This window comes from Podarcis muralis, chromosome 12 (assembly GCF_964188315.1).
Source record: "Podarcis muralis chromosome 12, rPodMur119.hap1.1, whole genome shotgun sequence".
NCBI classification, from domain to species: domain Eukaryota; kingdom Metazoa; phylum Chordata; class Lepidosauria; order Squamata; family Lacertidae; genus Podarcis; species Podarcis muralis.
Genome location: NC_135666.1, coordinates 36,987,927 through 37,006,837, shown reverse-complemented (window position 1 = coordinate 37,006,837; position 18,911 = coordinate 36,987,927). Strand labels below are relative to the sequence as shown.

General features: G+C 43.4%; 1 protein-coding gene and 1 long non-coding RNA gene across 4 annotated transcripts in view; one reads left to right on the top strand and one right to left on the bottom strand.

The window, feature by feature from the left end:
• The first annotated feature begins 12,495 nt into the window (after positions 1–12,495).
• On the top strand, positions 12,496–17,484 carry LOC114607857 (uncharacterized). The gene is made up of 2 exons (XR_003709237.2): positions 12,496–12,861; positions 16,847–17,484. It is a non-coding gene; the product is annotated as an uncharacterized LOC114607857 (long non-coding RNA).
• SNX10 (sorting nexin 10) overlaps positions 14,324–18,911 on the bottom strand; it is a 52,416-nt gene continuing 47,828 nt past the window's right edge. For all 3 annotated transcript variants that reach the window (XM_028751432.2, XM_028751433.2, XM_077937031.1), the window contains 2 exons: positions 16,792–17,004; positions 14,324–16,353 (listed from right to left, as the gene is read on the bottom strand). In XM_028751432.2, the coding sequence (XP_028607265.2) occupies positions 16,266–16,353; positions 16,792–17,004 (301 nt within the window). In that variant the 3' untranslated portion in view covers positions 14,324–16,265. The remainder of the gene's footprint in view (positions 16,354–16,791; positions 17,005–18,911) is intronic.

Below are 18,911 nucleotides of genomic sequence, written 5' to 3'. Positions count from 1 at the left end.
GATTCCCTCCGAGCTCCGGAGGGAATCTGCTCGGCAGGGGTCGGGTCCTGTCGTGCCGGCGACGCGGGGACCCTCAAAAACCACGGGCGTGGAAGCCCGTGGACCTGGTGACTCGGCGGGCACCGTTAGCGCCCCCCCCGACCCGCGAAGGAGCCTTTTTAAAGGCTACGGAGCGGGGGACGGGGAGCGGCGCGGTGCTGTGAGTCTTCTGCTTCCCCTGCCGAGCGAAGCCGCATGCCATTCGACGGAGAGCGCTGACTTCTTCTTCTGAAAATTTGGACTAAAAACTAAAAACAACAACCCGTGAGTAATTTGGAAATTGGACTAAAAACTTTTTTGGATTCGGTACGAGCGGGGGAGGTGCAAAGAGGAAGTCCGTCTCCCCCCCCATTGTAAACAATTTAAAGCAAGGATTTGACAACTAAGGTCGAGTGAAGAGCCTTTTCTTTATTGGATAAAAGTTATTAATTGCACGGATTGATAGTATAAGTAATTGTGCTGGAGGATAAGAGCTAACTTTCTGAGTTAAAGTGCCACCCCCCACCCCCGGGACCGGGAGTGATCCGTGAGAGGAGCCTGCTGAGGAGACACAGAAGATTTTGACAGCTGTCAGATTAGCTGTCAAAGTCGGAAAAATAGAGAACTTTATTTCTGATGTTCTTGCCGGTTACATTAGATACAATATAGTTACAAGTTGTTGAAAATAAAGAAGGACTGAAACAAATTAACTTGACTTTTGGGTTGGAAGTGAAAGGAATACTGAATAACCAGAATCCCTCTAGAGGGGGTTCAGGGACATTACAAGAATGGAAATAGGTCGGAAAATACTTGCTGACCTGGACGAGGTTGCTTTTCTCTTGGGAAAGTTGCGAAAGTTGCATGAGCAAGGTCATGTTTTGTCTACATGTGCCATAACTTCGAAGTCAACAGTAAATGTATCTACTGAGTTGGAAAAGGACTTGATGTATAAAACCCAGGCAGCTGAACAAGAAAAGAAATTAGAGAAAATTGAGGAAGTGGAGAAAGAGATATATGCTGAACAGGAGGAGCAGGAAGGAGGGGCTGCAGTGCTGCAGAAGGCAAAGGAGAGCCGGAGGCCTGTCAAGATGGATGAAAATAAAGACTGGAAGAGGAAAATTTGGTTTGAATTTTAAAATGAGGAATGGAAAGACCTCCTTTTGTGGGGATCTGAAGATCTAGGGACTATAAATTTGACCAAGGTGGAAGTTGGAGCCTTTGAATTATTTGGACTTAAAAGGATTAAAAAACAAGATTTGAGCTCCACCTTTAAACAGGGAGGTCTGGCTGGAAGGAACATGGACATTATAGGGATAGTGCCCCTCCGAGATTTGGTGTTAAATACAAAGGACTTCCAAAGAAACCGGCAGAGAGGGACTGAGAGAGATTTAAGGGCCTCAGACGTGAGGTTGCCAGGCTGATAGTAGATGGACTAATGGACAACAGTTCGGGGATCGAAACCGGGGAAGGGAGGGTGGGGTTTGGAAATCCAAAGGGTGTCTGAGTTTTACTACTTTTTTTAAATTTTGTGCTGTTATTAGTATAAAAATGGGGAATTCGTGGAAGGGAAACTGGGTCGACCCTAGAAAAAAATTTTAAGCATAAATGATTGATGTATATAAGTTAAAAGTTGATATATAAATTGAACTAAATATAATAACAAATTAAGGTTAGAAATTTAGGGATAAGAACTTGTTGGATAAATATTTGGACATGGAATACAAGAAGGGGAGGTAAGGGGAAGTTGTGGAAAGAAGTTATTGAAAATTTGGACTGTAATGGTTGAATCTTTTTTTCTTGTTTTTTTTTTCTTTTTTCTTTTTGTTTTTTGTACTATTTGAAACTTTAGTAAATATTATTTTTTTAAAAAAGAGAATACTAGAATCTGGGTCGATCCATGAAGTTGGAAGATTCGGAACAAACAAAATAACTTTCTCCACACAGCCCATATACTGTGACATTTGTTCTCAGAAGAGGTAGTAATGGCTGCCAATTTGGATGGCTTAAAAGATTAGGCAAGTTCATGCTTACAGGGAGACAGACAAGTCCTTGGCATCGTTGAGTCATTCTCAACAGGGCAGCCCTTCCCACTTAGCCAGTTTTTGAAGATTTACTGATCTGAGCAGGATGAGGGTAAGAGGAACCACTTCTCACAGCACTCTGGGAAGAAAACCACAGTTGTTCACCTAAGGCAGGGTTGGGGAACTTGTAGCGCTTCAGATATTCCTTATTTATTCAGCGAGATTGATATACCACTTCATCAAAACATATATCTCTAAGTGATTATCAAAAGAATAACAACAAAAGCAACCTTTAAGAACAGCAGATCATAAAATTACCTAAAAAGTACCGTATATTTTGCTCTATAAGACGCACCAGACCACAAGACGCACCTAGTTTTTGGAGGAGGAAAACAAGAAAAAAAATATTCTGAATCTCAGAAGCCAGAACAGCAAGAGGGATCGCTGCCCAGTGAAAGCAGCAATCCCTCTTGCTGTTCTGGCTTCTGGGATAGCTGTGCAGCCTGTATTCGCTCCATAAGACGCACACACATTTCCCCTTACTTTTTAGGAAGGAAAAAGTGAGTCTTATAGAGCAAAAAATACGGTAAATTAATGTAAATAAAATCACATTTCTTGGTAGGCTTGCCTAAGCAAAATGGTTTTTTAGCTTATGCACACTTACTTTGGAGTAAACCCCGTTGAACATAGTGGGAGTTACTTTTGTCTAAATGGGCACAGGGTACTAAGGACAGCACCCCTCCCCCTTGACGTTAGACCAGGCTGCTTCGGAGCTCAAGAACATAGAAGCTCGCAGGTTGTCCATCTCTAACCTAATTAAAGTGGCGTTTCCTGCTGCTGCTGCTTCCAAAAATGCAAAAATTGTAGCCGTTCAGATATTTATTTGCAGACATAAAAAATGCCAGTACTTTGTTGTATGGAGGTTATCCAAAGCAATTTAGTCTAGAAAGGCAGCAACAATAAGGCATGCATCTCCCCAAATAGGATAAGTTATTCTGATGAGCCCTATGAATATTTCTCTCTCTCTCTCTCTCTCTCTCTTTTACGCACAAACATATTCTTCAAGAAGTCATGGTTAACTATTTTGTGGCAGCTTCCTCACAGTGGCCACAATCCTGAACCCTCTTTGTGAGAATAAGACCCATTAAACTCAACAAGACTTACTTCTGAGGAAAAATGTATCCCTGCACTCTGGTCACACCTACCCAATACATTTAAAGCACCCTTATACCACCTTTAACAGCCATGCCTTCCAAGAAAGAATTTGGGAACTGTAGTTTATGCAGCATGCTGGGAACTGCAGTTCTGTGAGGTCCCTCCTTACAACTCTCAGCATCCTTAACAAACTACATCTCCCAGAATTCTTTGGGGGGAGGGAGAAAGCTATCACTGTTAAAGTAGTATAAAAGTGCTTTAAATGTATGATGTGGAGGTGACCTTATTCTGTCAACTTTTCTTTGGGTGCTTTTACATGGCTCAGCGCTGCTGTGCAAATTTGGTGCAGCTGTCCTCAATAAAATGATTTCACCATTTAATGATGATTTCCCCACATGATTTCACCATTTAATCGAGATTTAATGTTTCTGTGGGAAATCCATTAAGCAGTAAATCCAGATTCAATGCGGGGAATGAAAGATTTTGTTTCTTTCCCCTTTGAAAGGCAACCTAAATTTGCATCCATATACACAGCATATGCAAATTCTATGCAAATTCATATCATGGGCCTGTGTCCCAAGTTTTTAAAAAAAAATATTTACCAGCGCTCCTGCTTCCTGTTGATGCTGGTCACAGGAGAGGGATTCACTTCTGCCTGGAAACATAGCCTTGTAGCCTCTTAGCAGGCCAGTAAAAATTGCTGCAGGTTAGTAAATTTTTTGGGATGCGGGTGGCACTGTGGTCTAAACCACGAGGACTCTTGGGCTTGCCAATCATAAGGTTGGCGGTTTGAATCCCCGCAATGGGGTGAGCTCCTGTTGCTCAGTCCCAGCTCCTGCCCACCTAGCAGTTCCAAAGCACGCCAAAAGTTCAAATATATAAATAGGTACCACTGCAGTGGGAAAGTAAACGGTGTTTCTGTGCGCTGCTCTGGTTTTGGTGTTCTGTTGCTTCAAAAGTGGCTTAGTCATGCTGGCCACATGACCTGAAAAATCTGTCTGCAGACAAACGCTGGCTCCCTCGGCCTGTAAAGCAAGATGAGCGCCGCAACCCCAGAGTCATCTACGACTGGACTTAACATTTTTAGGCTTTGAAGGTCCGCTGCAAGCAGCTGCTGTGAAGTCTCCATCTCTTTCAATTTCTGTAAAGGATCTGACTATTTGCTTTTGTCAACAGCTCTTTACACAAACAATATCCCATGTCTGATGGCAATCTGACTCTCTGCACATTTCCCTGAGAGGCAAGAATACATCGGATCACGGTGCCTAGTTTAGTTCCCAAGCAAGGAAGGCTTTTGGTGCTTGCAGTTTTATTAACCAGCATACAAGCAGGTATAGCGCAAACAGGAATAGCTCACACACAAACCACTTATCCAGCATCATATTTTTGAGGTGACGCAGCAGCACCTCGTCTTGTCTGCTTCCCGTCCAGCAGAGCTCTCAAATCTAGCAGAGCTCTGTCGCAGGGATTCAAACCACGGCCTTCTGATCGGCCAGCCTGGCAGCAGCAGCTGCTGAAAGAGCATGGAAAGTTGTAGGTGGCAGTAGATGGCAGGCCTGATTTTGGTTATGGCCCCAGCAGGCAGAGCAACTGCTTTGCACCCAAAAGGTCTCCAGTCCCCAGATAGGGCTGGGAGCGCCCCCTGCCTGAAAACCTGGAGAACTGCTGCCCGTTAATAGTGACAATACTAACCAAGGCTACATTTGCACCATACTATATTTAAAGCACTGATACCACTTTAAATGGTCATGGCTTCCCCCAAGCAATCCTGGGAACTGCATCTTGTTAAGTGTGTTGAAAGCTGCTGCCCTGCTATTCCCCTCGCAGGTGATAACGATTTCCAGAGGGGTTTAACAGTCAATCCCTCTTCACAAGGAACTCTTGAGAATTGCAGCTCTGTTGAGGCGAATAGGGGTGTCCTCTCCTCACAACTCTCGAAACCTTTAGCCAAACTACAGCTCCCAGAATCCTTTGGAGAGAAGCCAGGATTGTTTAAAGTGGTATCACAGTGCTTTAAGTGCACAGTGTGAATCAGGCCCAAGATGGTCAATAATAATAATAATAATAATAATAATAATAATAATAATAATAATAATTTATTATTTATACCCTGCCCATCTGGCTGAGTTTCCCTAGCCACTATGGTATATGTAATAATTTATTTTTATTTTTATTATAATGTAATAATTTTAATTTTAATAAAGGGTGGTGCTGTGGGTTAAAAGCCTCAGCACCTAGGACTTGCCGATCGAAAGGTCGGCGGTTCGAATCCCCGCGGCGGGGTGCGCTCCCGTTGCTCGGTCCCAGCGCCTGCCAACCTAGCAGTTCGAAAGCACCCCCGGGTGCAAGTAGATAAATACCAGCGGGAAGGTAAACGGCGTTCCGTGTGCTGCGCTGGCTCGCCAGATGCAGCTTGTCATGCTGGCCACGTGACCCGGAAGTGTCTGCGGACAGCGCTGGCTCCCGGCCTCTTGAGTGAGATGAGCGCACAACCCTAGAGTCTGGCAAGTACCCCGTACGGGCAGGGGTACCTTTACCTTTACCTTAATAATTTTAATAATTGTCTTACTTGTACACCACCCATCTGACTGGGTTGCCCCAGCCACTCTATAAGTGACTTCCAGCATACACAAAAACATAATAAAACATAAACACTAAAAACCTCCCTATACAGGGCTGCCTTCAGATGTCTTCTAAAGGTTGTAGAATTACCTATCTGCTTGACATCTGGTGGGAGGGCATTCCATCAGGCAGCTTTCTATGTAGCTTGCTATGTGCTAAATATGTACCTATTCTTCAGCCACCAACCCAATTGCTTGTCTTTGCTCCTTTCAAGACTAAGGTTTCTGTGAGAGGCCATGGTTTCTATGACAAATGTGACCCTCAAAACTCCTCATTTAAAAGGAGGGAAGACCCTCACAAGGCTGGGCAACAAACAGTACCAGGGCCCAAGGCAGCCTTGTCTCCTGCCCCTTTGTTTGGGGGGGGGGGGGAAACAGTTCCCCTCACTTTATGATTGCAATTAATGTTTTCATTCAACTGCAAAAGCTGGTGCTCAATATAAATATTAGCAGAGCGAGCAAAACTGCCATCCTCTCCTCTGCCGGCAGGGTAATCTCCCTTCCCCCCACTGCTCTATTTTTCCCATTATCCCTTTAATGCAGAGCAGGGCTGCTGATTACAAAAGAGGCAGTTTGACTCCAGCAATAGGTCTTCTTCACTAATCCTCACTGTCATGGAAATTCCAGCTGCTACACGAATAAGAGGCTCAATCCATATTTGCCAGCTCTAATATGAAATCTGTCAGAGCCCAAATTAATGAGTTCCAAATTCCTTACATCACGATAACAGGTTAAGACTGGTCAATTAATTACATAAATCCTTCCCGATTCATTGTGCATTTTCAGGCGAGATTGTGTCTTACATTACTCCATGACACAAGGCCTTTTGGCTCTTGTTGTTCCGCAGAAAGGCCCCCATTTAAGCACAGCCTGACTGCCACAGCCAAGTGTTAAATGTCATGCATTGGATTTGCACTTCTCTGTAATTGCTTTTGTTTTTTTAAAAAATTAAATTAAAAGCTGTACTGCCGCAGTGTGTTTGGGGAGGGAGAGGTTAGGGGAGTGGGACCCTAGAAATCTGTTCCTCCCCTTACCAACCTGAAAGAAAGGCTAACTCTCTCATTGCATATTGTGGGAGGGGAGACGACCCCCCCAAGGCACTAGCAGGTTCTCTATGGCATTTATTTTTGTGTGCTTTGAAAAAACACAGGAGTAAAATAAAGTACCGTTGTTAAATTTCCAGACACTGTGAACATCTAGAACCTTCTAGACTATTCAGTCAATAGGGAGGAAGCTTAATTCTCACATCCATTTTTGGGAGGTCACTGTGGTATTCTGCCGAACTCTGACCCCTGCTTTTGTCCTTTTCGCAAAAAGAAACTTTTGTCTGAATATTCACCCCCCCTTGTGGCAAGATAAAAATTTACCACAACGTTAACATTTTGTTTTAAACATGGTTAAGAAATATCTCAGCTCACCAGCTGGAGGGAATTCAAAAGTAAGCTTCACCATTTAAAAACGGAAATAAAAAAGACCCATATCCTCTTATGGATTTTTTTTTTTTTTACAATCTCAAAAAATAATATGAAAATTGGGCACTGGCATTATTAGGTAGAAGAGTACTGTCACCCTAGAAGAGATTTAAGGATGCAATCCAGAAAGGTGACGTGTGTGGTGCTAGAAATAATAAGCACATTCTAGAATACTCCAGAGTCATCTGTTTATTTTCATCTATTGTCATGTCAGAAAGATAAAAAGGCATCTGAAATAATTTAGGGGCTGGGCAGGAGGAACTAATGAAAACAAAACTGATGAGAAACCTTTATAACTCTGGACCATGGCCTCAATGTGTGTGTGATGTGTGTATATTCATCCACTTGCAAACATACACAGCTTGACAAAATAACAGTAAGTGCTTTCTGGGTAATATTATACTTGTTAAAACAAAACATAAATTTAAGTTTAGAATAATTCTGCCCCAAATATTGTGGTATGAGGAAAAGAGACTGCCCCAATTTTTAAAAATGTTTTTTTTTAAAAAAAAGTTATTTTAGGCTTGGCTTACACAAAAGGTAAAGGTAAAGGACCCCTGGACGGTTAAGTCCAGTCAAAGGCGACTATGGGGTGCAGCGTTCAACTTGCTTTTCAGGCCGAGGGAGCCGGCGTTTCTCCACAGACAGCTTTCTGGGTCACGTGGCCAGCATGACTAAACCACTTCTGGCGCAACGGGACACTGTGACGGAAACCAGAGCACACGGAAACGCCGTTTACCTTCCCGCCACAGTGGTACCTATTTATCTACTTGCACTGGTGTGCTTTCAAACTGCTAAGTTGGCAGGATCTGGGACAGAGCAATGGGAGCTCACTCCATCGCACGGATTTGAACCGCTGACCTTCCAATCAGCAAGCCCAAGAGGCTCAGTGGTTTAGACCACAGCGCCACCCACTCCCTTTTTACACAGTTCAGTGCGTCTCCACACAATCCATCTGCAGCTGTATGACAGCCATGGCATCATGGATGACATAACATGGGATCCAGCAGCAGTTGCGCAGAATTTGGGGATCCATGAGATCACACGTTGCATCCTTCCAGCAACCCAAGGCTGGTTGGTGGCATTGCCATGCCGGTGCCTCAGACCCATGTGAAATATGTACCGATTGTCCCTTTGAGTTAAAGTCATATGCTTGCTATGAGTTATTACGCCTTTGCTCAGAAGCTGACACCTGTGACTGAAAAGTGCTTTACACAATCACATTAGAGAGTAAGGAGATGGCGACCCTGGCAGACACGCAGGGAATAAGCACTGTGCCTTGTTGAAATCTGCCATTCTACCTTTTTCGTTGGTGCTTAATTTAAGCTAATGCTCAGCAGTACGCAGTGCCCCTCCTCAAACTGCTTTCATGGAATATGGAATAGCCCTGGGCAAAGGGTTTTTTTTTTAAAAAAATAACAAAACAAACCAACCTCTGACCATGTGCAGGCTGCCTCCCACGACCAAGCAACCACAATCTGCCCTCTCCTAACTAGTATTGTGGGATGAAGGTTTGTGATTTCTAGTCAGGCTAATATGTTGCTTTGGGACACGGGTGGCGCTGTGGGTTAAACCACAGAGCCTAGGACTTGCCGATCAGAAGGTCGGCAGTTCGAATCCCCACGATGGGGTGAGCTCCCGTTGCCCGGTCCCTGCTCCTGCCAACCTAGCAGTTCGAAAGCACGTCAAAGTGCAAGTAGATAAATAGGTACCGCTCCGGCGGGAAGGTAAGCGGCGTTTCCATGTGCTGCTCTGGTTCGCCAGAAGCGGTTTTGTCATGCTGGCTACATGACCCGGAAGCTGTACGCCGGCTCCCTCGGCCAGTAAAGCGAAATGAGCGCCGCAACCCCAAAGTCGGCCACAACTGGACCTAGTGGTCAGGGGTCCCTTTACCTTTATCTTACCTAATATGTTGCTTTACATGGGCAAGGGCTGCAGCTCAGAGTCAGAACATTTACCTTGCGTGCAAAAAGTCCTCGGTTCAACACCTGGCATCTGCAGGTACGGCGGAGAGAGACACCTGTCTGAATACCTGGAGGACTGCTGCCAATCTGTGTAGAACATGCCATCAACCGTCAGACTTGGAATATGCATCTTCCTTCCTACTCTGCTATCTGCTTTTAAAAACTGACTTGACACAGAGGCCGTATCTCTGAGCGGATAATTTTTTGAAAATACTGTATTTCAAATAAGGATCAGGTTTTTTTCAGACACTCTCCTTTCAATATGGGGTGAAAGTTATGCTTCTGCTGCCAGCAAATTCTGAGCTGTCTAAATAGTGGGGGTTTGAAACAGGAGCACACAGATTGCAGGCTTTGGAAATGGCAGTTTCTGATTTGCAGCGTGGGTTGATAAAGGAAAGGTGACTTTTCCAACTGAAGCAATGACAGTGCTGCGCAGTAACAAAACAACTGTCATCTAATACACTGATCCTCACTTCAAAAAAATTGTGGGAGGGGGGCAGATAACGCCATTCCCCAACTGTTCGTTCTTCTGAGGTTTCTCTACTCTTGACCTACATGCAGGGCTGCAGACTTTTTTTCCTGCCAGAGCTCCTGTGCCTTTTGCTGAATGATGGACTGAACCTTTTCTCATAACTTTGTCTCGAACAAATGCTTTATCTGCCTCACATGGAAGCCATACAGGGAGAGAGAGAAAAAAAAAAAGAGAGAGAGAGAGAGAGAGAGAGAGAGAGAGAGAGAATGAATATGAAATACTTTGGAACTGCCCTTCATTTTGAGAGGATATTGGAATTTGGCATGAGCCCATCTGCTCTTCAAAGCCATCTTCTCTCCTTACTTCAAAGCTTAACACGAGTCAATAGTGTGATGCAGCAGCAAAAAAAGCTAATGCTATTCTGGGCTGCATCAACAGAAGTATAGTGTCCAGATCAAGGGAAGTAATAGCACCACTCTATTCTGCCTTAGTCAGACCACACTTGGAATCCTGTGTCCAATTCTGGGCACCACAATTTAAGAAGGATGTTGACAAGCTGGAACATGTGCAGAAGAGCTAGGATGATCAAGAGTCCGTAAACTAAGCCTTATGAGGAGTGCTTGAAGGAGCTGGGTATGTTTAGCCTGGAAAAGAGGAGACTGAGAGGAGATACGATAGCCATCTTCAAATATCTTAAGGACATGGAGGAAAGGAGCATGCTTGTTTTCTCCTGCTCTGGAGCAGGCATCCCCAAACTCGGCCCTCCAGATGATTTGGGACTACAACTCCCATCATCCCTAGCTAACCGGACCATTGGTCAGGGATGATGGGAATTGTAGTCCCAAAAACATCTAGAGGGCCGAGTTTGAGGGTGCCTGCTCTGGAGTGTAGGACTCAAACCAATGGCGTCAAGTTACAAGAAAGGAGATTCTGACTAAACATTCAGAAAAACGTGACCCACAAGCTGTCTGCGGACAAACGGCGGCTCCCTCAGCCAGTAAAGATTCATCCACGACTGGACTTAACGGTCAAGGTACCCCTGACCATTAGGTCCAGTTGCAGATGACTGGGGTTGCGGCGCTCATCTCGCTTTATTGACCGAGGGAGCCAACGTACAGCTTCCAGGTCATGTGGCCAGCATGACTAAGCCGCTTCTGGCAAACCAGAGCAGTGCACGGAAACGCCGTTTACCTTCCCACCAGAGCGGTACCTATTTATCTACTTGCACTTTGACATCCTTCCAAACTGCTAGGTTGGCAGGAGCAGGGACCGAGCAACGGGAGCTCACCCTGTCGCGGGGATTCGAACTGCTGACCTTCTGATCGGCAAGTCCCAGGCTCTGTGGTTTAACCCACAGTGCCACCCGCGTCCTTTACCTAAAGGGTGTAGCTTACCCTGGGACATTAAAGGCCTAGTGAACAAACAACAGCCAGCCCACTTCAGAATAATTTAGCTGCGAATAATCCAGTTATACAGTGGGTGACTCTATGAAGGCTTTAGGCCTTTGCTGCTTTGCTCCAACCAAATGTGGAATGTGTGGCCTACAGATTTTTCCTCGTGTTAAACTTTTGACCAGGCAGCTTTAAAACGGGCTCTTCCTCCTTTTCAAGGGGGCATCATCTTCTTCTTCTTCTTGCCTCTATCCCAGCTCCCCATCCCTGCGATTCCTTTTCTTCTCCAGCTCCCTCTCTCTGCACAGAGCCTGGCAGACAACAAAGCCCCCTCCCAGCTCCGATGACCTTTCTTGCCCAGAGTCACCGGCCAACCTCGCTCTGGACGCGCAGCCGCGACAGCCGGCAGCCGGGGAGGCCGCTTGCATAACAAAGGCGGCCCTCCCCGCCGCGCCGGGGCCTGGCGTCCTCCTCGCCCCCCGCCCTGCAGCGGCGGCGGCAGCCCATTTGCCTAACGTTTCCCAGCCCCTTCTATGTTTATCTTCTCATGCAAATAGAGCGCGGGAGGGAGAGAAAGAAATCAGGAGGCCAGACAAGCGCAGAGAGAAAGCCTTAGAATCGCATGGCTGCTGCTTGCAAAAACATGCCCCGCACTCATATCTATATATGTGTACCTATGCGTGTTCTTGCAGTGGTAATGTTTTAAGGTCTTGTTTGTCGACTTGTTCATACGTCCAATTTCTTTCTCTCTTTCCGCATCCACATGTACACGTGTACATAGATGAGTGTGTGTGTGTGTGTGTGTGTGTGTGCGCGCGCGCGCGCGCGCATACAGCATGCACACAATATATGTATGTATTTATGTGTCTAGACATACATATATAGAGAACACACACTATACATATGTAGGTGTATTCCTGTGCATGTATGTCTGTATGTGTCTCTGTATACACATACTTATGTATATTTCTTTATGTGTCTGCGTGCACGCTATTATGTATCTATGTATATGCATGCATGCATGTGTCTGTATATACATATTACAGTGCTTTTTTTCTGGGGGGACGCACACCCCTAAACATTTTGTGCATTTACGTTTGGCCTCATTGAGGGGTAGCATATCAATACCAATAGGAAAATGAGAGTAATTCTTTCAGGGGGGGAAGCACTGTACATATAACACGCAAACATCTCATAGATTTTGTGTGCTCGCGGGCGCGCGCGCTATATTTATTTTCATTTGTGCGCGCGCGCCTGTAAACGCTATAATCTGCAAGCTATGGATCACCGGAGCCGGAAGATCGAAACAATAAGCAAAATAATCGGTTGGTGTTTTGATCTGCCGGCTCGGTGGATGCGCTAGACGAGGCTTGACTCTCTCGCGTCTTCTCCCCCCTCTCCCTCCCCCTCCTAGTCTTTTATTTGGCCCGTTGCTATGGGTTACGGGATCAAGGCCGGCCGGCTCCTCTCCCCCCCTCCGTCTCCCTCCCCGACAACCAGCCTCCAGCAGCGCTTGGGCACATGGAGGGCGCGCGGAACGCAGCAGCAGCAGCAGCGTCCCCGGGAGGGGAGCGAGGGCGGGCGCGCTGCTGCTGCTGAGCAAGCGCCCTGCACACGCCCGCACTTCAGCGCGCAACATTTGCTGCTGCTACTGCTGCTGCAAGGGGGGGGGGGTTAAAAAAAGGTCCAGCCATGTGGGTTGGAAGGGGGAGGCGGGGGATGGAAGAGTGGATCGAGGCCCTTGGAGGTAAGGAACCAGCAATCTTGTTACTCCAGGTGGTACCCAGAGGAGCAAAGACTCTGGGGTGGGGTGCGGGATGGAGAGGCTTGTTGAGAACGAAGGCAGTCCTCGTTTGCCTCCTCGGGCAGATGGTTAGTAAAGAGATTTTTCCGTGCGGGTTTGTGTGCCTTAACAGCAACAAAAAGTTAGGCAGTGGAAATCAACTCAGGGGTGTTGCTAAGAAAGTCAACTGTCCCATCTTTATTTTTCTTTTTAAAAAAAAAAAATCCACCTGGAGGAGGAGGAGGAGCAGCAACTAATCCGTGAGAAGGAAAGAAGTTACTGGAAAAGCGCTGCGATGGAGCGAATACTTGGGAAAGTTGGGTTTGTGGATGCACGCCTGGTTTCGAAGTCGCAGGAGTCCAGCAGGGAAAGGGTTACTTTGCTTTTGGGAAGTTCAAGACCCTCTCAGAAGGATACTCTCCCTCTCTGTGTTCACCCTCTCTAACCCCCCCTCGCTGCCCTATTTGTAGTAGTGTATTTGCTGTTCGATGTAGAACCGGAGCGATGCCATTTTTAAGGGAAGAGTAACATTTCAGGCAAAAGGAACTATTCTGTCCGATTGTTTCGGGTTTGTATCAAATTAATATGAAAGAGAGAGAGAAAGAGCACAAAATATACAGAAGCAGTAGCACTTCTGATTGTTTTCAAATAAATGATGTATAGAATTGTTTTTATAGATGCAGTGTACTCAAAAGGAGAGAAAAACAATATGGTATTTTATAAATGCTGATTTTCTCTCTCATAAGTCTGGAATTTTAGCCTTTGCTAAAAAGAAACTAAACTATTGGGACACTATACAATTTAAGCAAAGTTGGATGCATTGCTAAAGCAAGTGTTCCTTTTATGCGTGAAAACACTTAGTTTCCTATGAAGAACACTTTTTTTTGGTTAATGTTTTTATAACTACCAGGAAGCAAAGGAGCTGAGTACTTTTTTAAAATTTACATTGGGGTATGTGTGGAAAGACCCTAAACTGTTTATTTAAAATGAAAAATTGTGTATTGTTTCTTGTTTCCTGCAAAAGCTGAGTTGCTCCAAATACCAGGTTGTTGCAATATGTTTTCTGTAAGGTGTTGTGTATTATGCCAAAAAGTGTAAAATAAAAATAAAATAGTGCTCCTGCTACCAGTAGATACTGACAAAGAACAAAAATATTTTTTAGCTGTTAGCCTGCATGAAATAATGGATAAATATAAACTTTGGAAATATAACATTTTTTTCTCCTTTATATTTTGAATGTATACAAAAAGGGAAAGCATTAAAAAATTAAAAGCTGGGAATTAATTGACATTAAAAGGGGGGGGGATGTTAATGATATATGATTAGAAAACAAAATATTATAGTAAATCTCATCATTAATACACTACAAATGTTAGCCAGAAGCAAATCAGTACCCTGCATTTAGATAAAGAATACAATAATAAAATACTTACAGGATATTTTATTTTGAAATGTGACAAAATACAAACATTTTCTACACATATTAAAAAGGTAGAACACAGAAGAATCAGCATGTAAATATTTCACTAATATTTGGTGTACAAAAAAAGAACATCACAGTTACAGTGTGAAAGGCAGCTGTCCAAGGTATAGGAAGCAACTAATACACAGTAACAATACAAAAGGTGAATTTGTGCAATGTGTGATAAAGCAAACAACACTCTGACCATAACAAAACCCAAACTTGAGACTGAATAAACTCTGAAATGATGCTCAGGCTGAAATAACTAAATATCAAATGAGGAAATATCAAGTAAGTGCAATCACATCGATGCTGAGAAGTTTTTAGGCTTGGTATCTTCGCAGACTACTAAATCTAAAGTGCACAAATTGCTTCAAATTAACAGTAATGAGCACAGCTATGTCATTTTAAAAAGTAAACAATGTCTCCTTCCAGTTCATTTTAGTCACTGCTGCAGTTTTCCTATTTAATGTCTGTTGCTAATTTTTCAGCAACAATTCCTATCACTGTATATTTAATGGCTCAAATTATTATTATTTTTCCAACAGCAGCCTAAATATGTATCTTGCTGCTAGCTCTCTTTCAGTGATTGGGCCCCTGGATATTTTTGTACAGTTCAACAAAAATATTATCTGCAAGACACTTAATGAAGTTTACCTTGTGCAAATGCTGACATCACATGCACACAAAAATCATTGGCTTGTGGTAGCTATCTGGCCTCCCCATTCCTATCCCCCAAACTCACCCTGGTCCTTAAAACACAACTGGAGTGTAATCCTATTCCTGACTACTCAAAAGTAAGGATCACAGAGTTCAGGGAGGTTTCCTCCCAGGTACGTAGGCACAGGATTTCAGCCTTACTAGATTTGAACACAACTTATTTCCTAATAAATGAAATTTTGGATGGAGTGCCAGTGAAGTTATAGTGAGGCTGTCAAAACATACACAAATTAATTTATGGCACTGCCAAGCTAGATAGTTTAAACATCTGCAGTGATACAGTAAGCTTTCATCCAGAAGTTTATTTCTGTTACTCGCTGGTTAACATGTTCCCTTCCTTCATCCTCCAGCAAGAACATTCACTTTAAAACAGTGTAAATATATATAGATAGATATCCATGTAACAGCACGGGTTTTTAATGATAGGCCTCTATCATTACGTGTTTCTTAGTCACGCATAAAAAAGTGAGACCTGTTGCCACGGTTAGGCAGGATTATACCACCATCCTATATATGTCTCAACTGGGGTTTATTGCCAGGTAGACTGCAGGACTGCAGCCTGGGAGTAAGCCTAACTGAACTCAATCTGGCTTACTTTTGAGTAGACATATACAGAACTGCACGGTCAAGCCTATTTAATTCAAGCGGCCTGTAACTGGCCATATAGCATTGTACCCAAGCGGTCCCTTTCAAGGTGAAAGCTTAATAACGAAACATACTTTTCAGAAAACCCATTTGGTCATGTACTCCTCTGCTACCTTACGACTGAATGGCGTTTTGGTTTTCTGCGTTGCAGCTGAGTTACGTAGTCAACACCACAGTAGAAAGACCACCACAGTATCACCATTTAAAATGCCAGATAAAAATATATTTTGTGGATTCCCAGAATGTTGATATTCCAGGGTTTCCCCACCCCACCCCTTTCTTTTCCCTTACAGTGAACCCCACAGTATCACATTAAGAAATCTCATTGATTTAGGTGTTGTGGTGCAGACTGTATTTGTATCGTTCAATATAACAAAGGCTACAAAATGCATACATAGCAAATGAACAGGCTGTTTTGAAAACTGAGAAAAGGGATGCCTTGGAAGTTGGGTGCATGGTCAGTCTATGTCATCTGTAACTTTCAACCAAGATAGAAGGCGTGTATCTGTCATTGGAGTGATGGCAACACATAAATGATATTTCAGGGTTCTTCAGGAACTGTGTCTGTGCTTCCTTTACATCCATGGGAAATGTTATCATCACTGCTGTGTCCAAGCCCTGAGGATGAACTGCAGAGGGGGGGAAGTGGGGGGGGGGAGGGAGAGAAAGAAGAGAGAGGAAATTGGTTTTCACAACACACTCAAAGCCTGAGTAACAGAGGAGAACTTTAATTATCCCCAGTCACAAAAGAGAGACAGGAAATTTGGACTTTTAATTAGCCATTTGGAGTGCAGTTGGATATTTTTTTTAGCGAGATAATTTAAACGCGAATAATTCAAGTCTGACTAAATGAAATTCACATAATCAGAATGCAGATAATTGAATTTCTACTGCATTCATTAATTCAGTGTGGAGGTGTATGTGAAGACTTCTATGATGAGCTGTCACAGCTCAATAAAATCTCAGTCAATTAATTTTTTCATTATCTTAGCACTGCATCAACAACAACAAAAGTGAACTGTGTTTATTATCATATGTGCATGTTTAGCAAAATGTAAGGAAGTAACCTTTCGGAATCGGAGTCTGCATAATTCTCCTTTTTCCTCCCTTCGTCTTCTACAGGAAACCGTCGTTTCAAACATGCAAACTCGTGGATTGCGTCTTCAACGGAATATTTCGTGTGTCCAGATACACATGCCTCAATGTCCTCTGGGTTCAGCTGGGTTTGTACAAAGAGGTGAAGTCTACTGTCTGAAAGCAGAAGAGGATTCTGCAGAATCCTTTAAAGAAAATAAAGAGGAAAAATGAACCACCTTCCGATATCATTTTTTCAACATTGTCTTCCTTTTAAAAATATTTTTAACTTAACTTCCAATACAGTTTTGAATCCAGTATATATGTTGGCATGGTTGGATGTGTGCTTTTCTTTAATAAATTATTTGGAATTTTAGGTGAATAAAAGCATGGCACTAATAGTTTTGAACATCTGTTATAAGAATAATTCCAAGGGCATTTTTTTCCATTTAACCATCTGCTACTACCATGTGGATCAATTACTTTTTTGGCTGGGGCGAAAGGGCTGAAATAACATACTACTATGGAAACTGGTTCAGAATCAGTTACTTTGTATACACATCAAAAACATTACTAAGTATAAGGCGCTGTAAGATCTGGACCTTCAAATGCCTCTGTAAAACAGAAATCATTTAATGCACAAATGCAAAAAAAAATATGTATTTTAAAGATATGTACAAATTGAATGCCATGTGCAATTATTATCTACTGTTACACAGGTTGGGAAAGTAATTTGTGGAAGCTGGAGCAAGGGAACCTTACATTTCAGTGACTTTTTAAAATATAATTGCAATACACACATTTAAAATAAAAAACACTCAGTTCTGCATAAAATGTTTAATTCAACTAAATGTGCAATTAGCACAAACTGTATTAAACAGTAACAGCATTCTCCCCCTCCCTGGCAGAACTAATCTGGTTTTTGCAAAACATTTTTGAAAATGCAAGTGGATTGCTCCCAGTAACTGGAGAATTAGGTCCTTAAAATACTACACAGATAAGCTTAGCTGTTTTAATAAATAGTTCATAGCATCCAGCCCCCAACTTTCATTTCTGAAACCAATCAAAGTAAACAATTTTCTCTAAGGGACCATTCGTTCAGTATGGCCAACTAAAGCCATCCCTTGCCTGCCCCACGGAAGGTTAGCATAAAAGCACATTCTGATTGTCTCAAGTGTCATTTGGCCATTAAAACCAGACAATGTTATTAAAATCTTCTCTCATAAGGGTCGAGTACTTGATACAGTATAATACATCTTGAGCAAAAGGCTATTGAGTCAATAGATAGGCTAGGCCTGGAAATCTACAGTATTAATTACTATGAGGATTAAAGAAGGAAGTAGGATGGTTCCAGTGTCAGGTGAATAAAAGGAAGTGAGATGGTCAAGCCAAAATCAGTTATGTCTACCTGAAACAAAACGGGGGTGCCTATATATTTATCTGGAAAAAAGGGGATGGTCACCCACTAAACTTTGAGTGCCGTATACTGAACAAAGATTTCAAATACTGCATTCAGACAGGTTAAGAATGCCTGCATATATATATCAGCTGTCCATAAACACCAATGGATTAGGGTTCAATGCCCTGTGGCGAAATCCTGCGCACAGCACAATCTTAACTACGTCTACTCGGAAGGCCTACTGAATTCAATGGGCCTTACCCACAGGTAAGTGGAGTTAGGAATGCAACCGAAGAGGATACTTATAGTCAACAGTATATCCAATGAAATGACCAAACTTAAAAGTCACGGCTGACTTTAAGTCCGTTGTTTTCAATGGGTCTGCTCAGAGTGCAACTAAACCTTTGTCCATCAATATGCCACACGTTATTTGAGCACTTTCAACTGCAATGAGGCAGGGGAGATACAGTGGTGCCCCGCAAGACGAATGCCTCGCAAGACGAAAGGGTTTTCCGTTTTTTGAGTCGTTCCGCAAGACAAATTTCCCTATGGGCTTGCTTCGCAAGACGAAACATCTTGCGAGTTCTTGCCAGTTTGTTTCCTTTTTCGCAAAGCCGCTAAGCCGTTAATAGCCGCTAAGCCACTAAGAGCCGCTAAGCCGCTAATAGCCGTGCTTCGCAAGACGAAAAAACCGCAAGACGAAGAGACTCATGG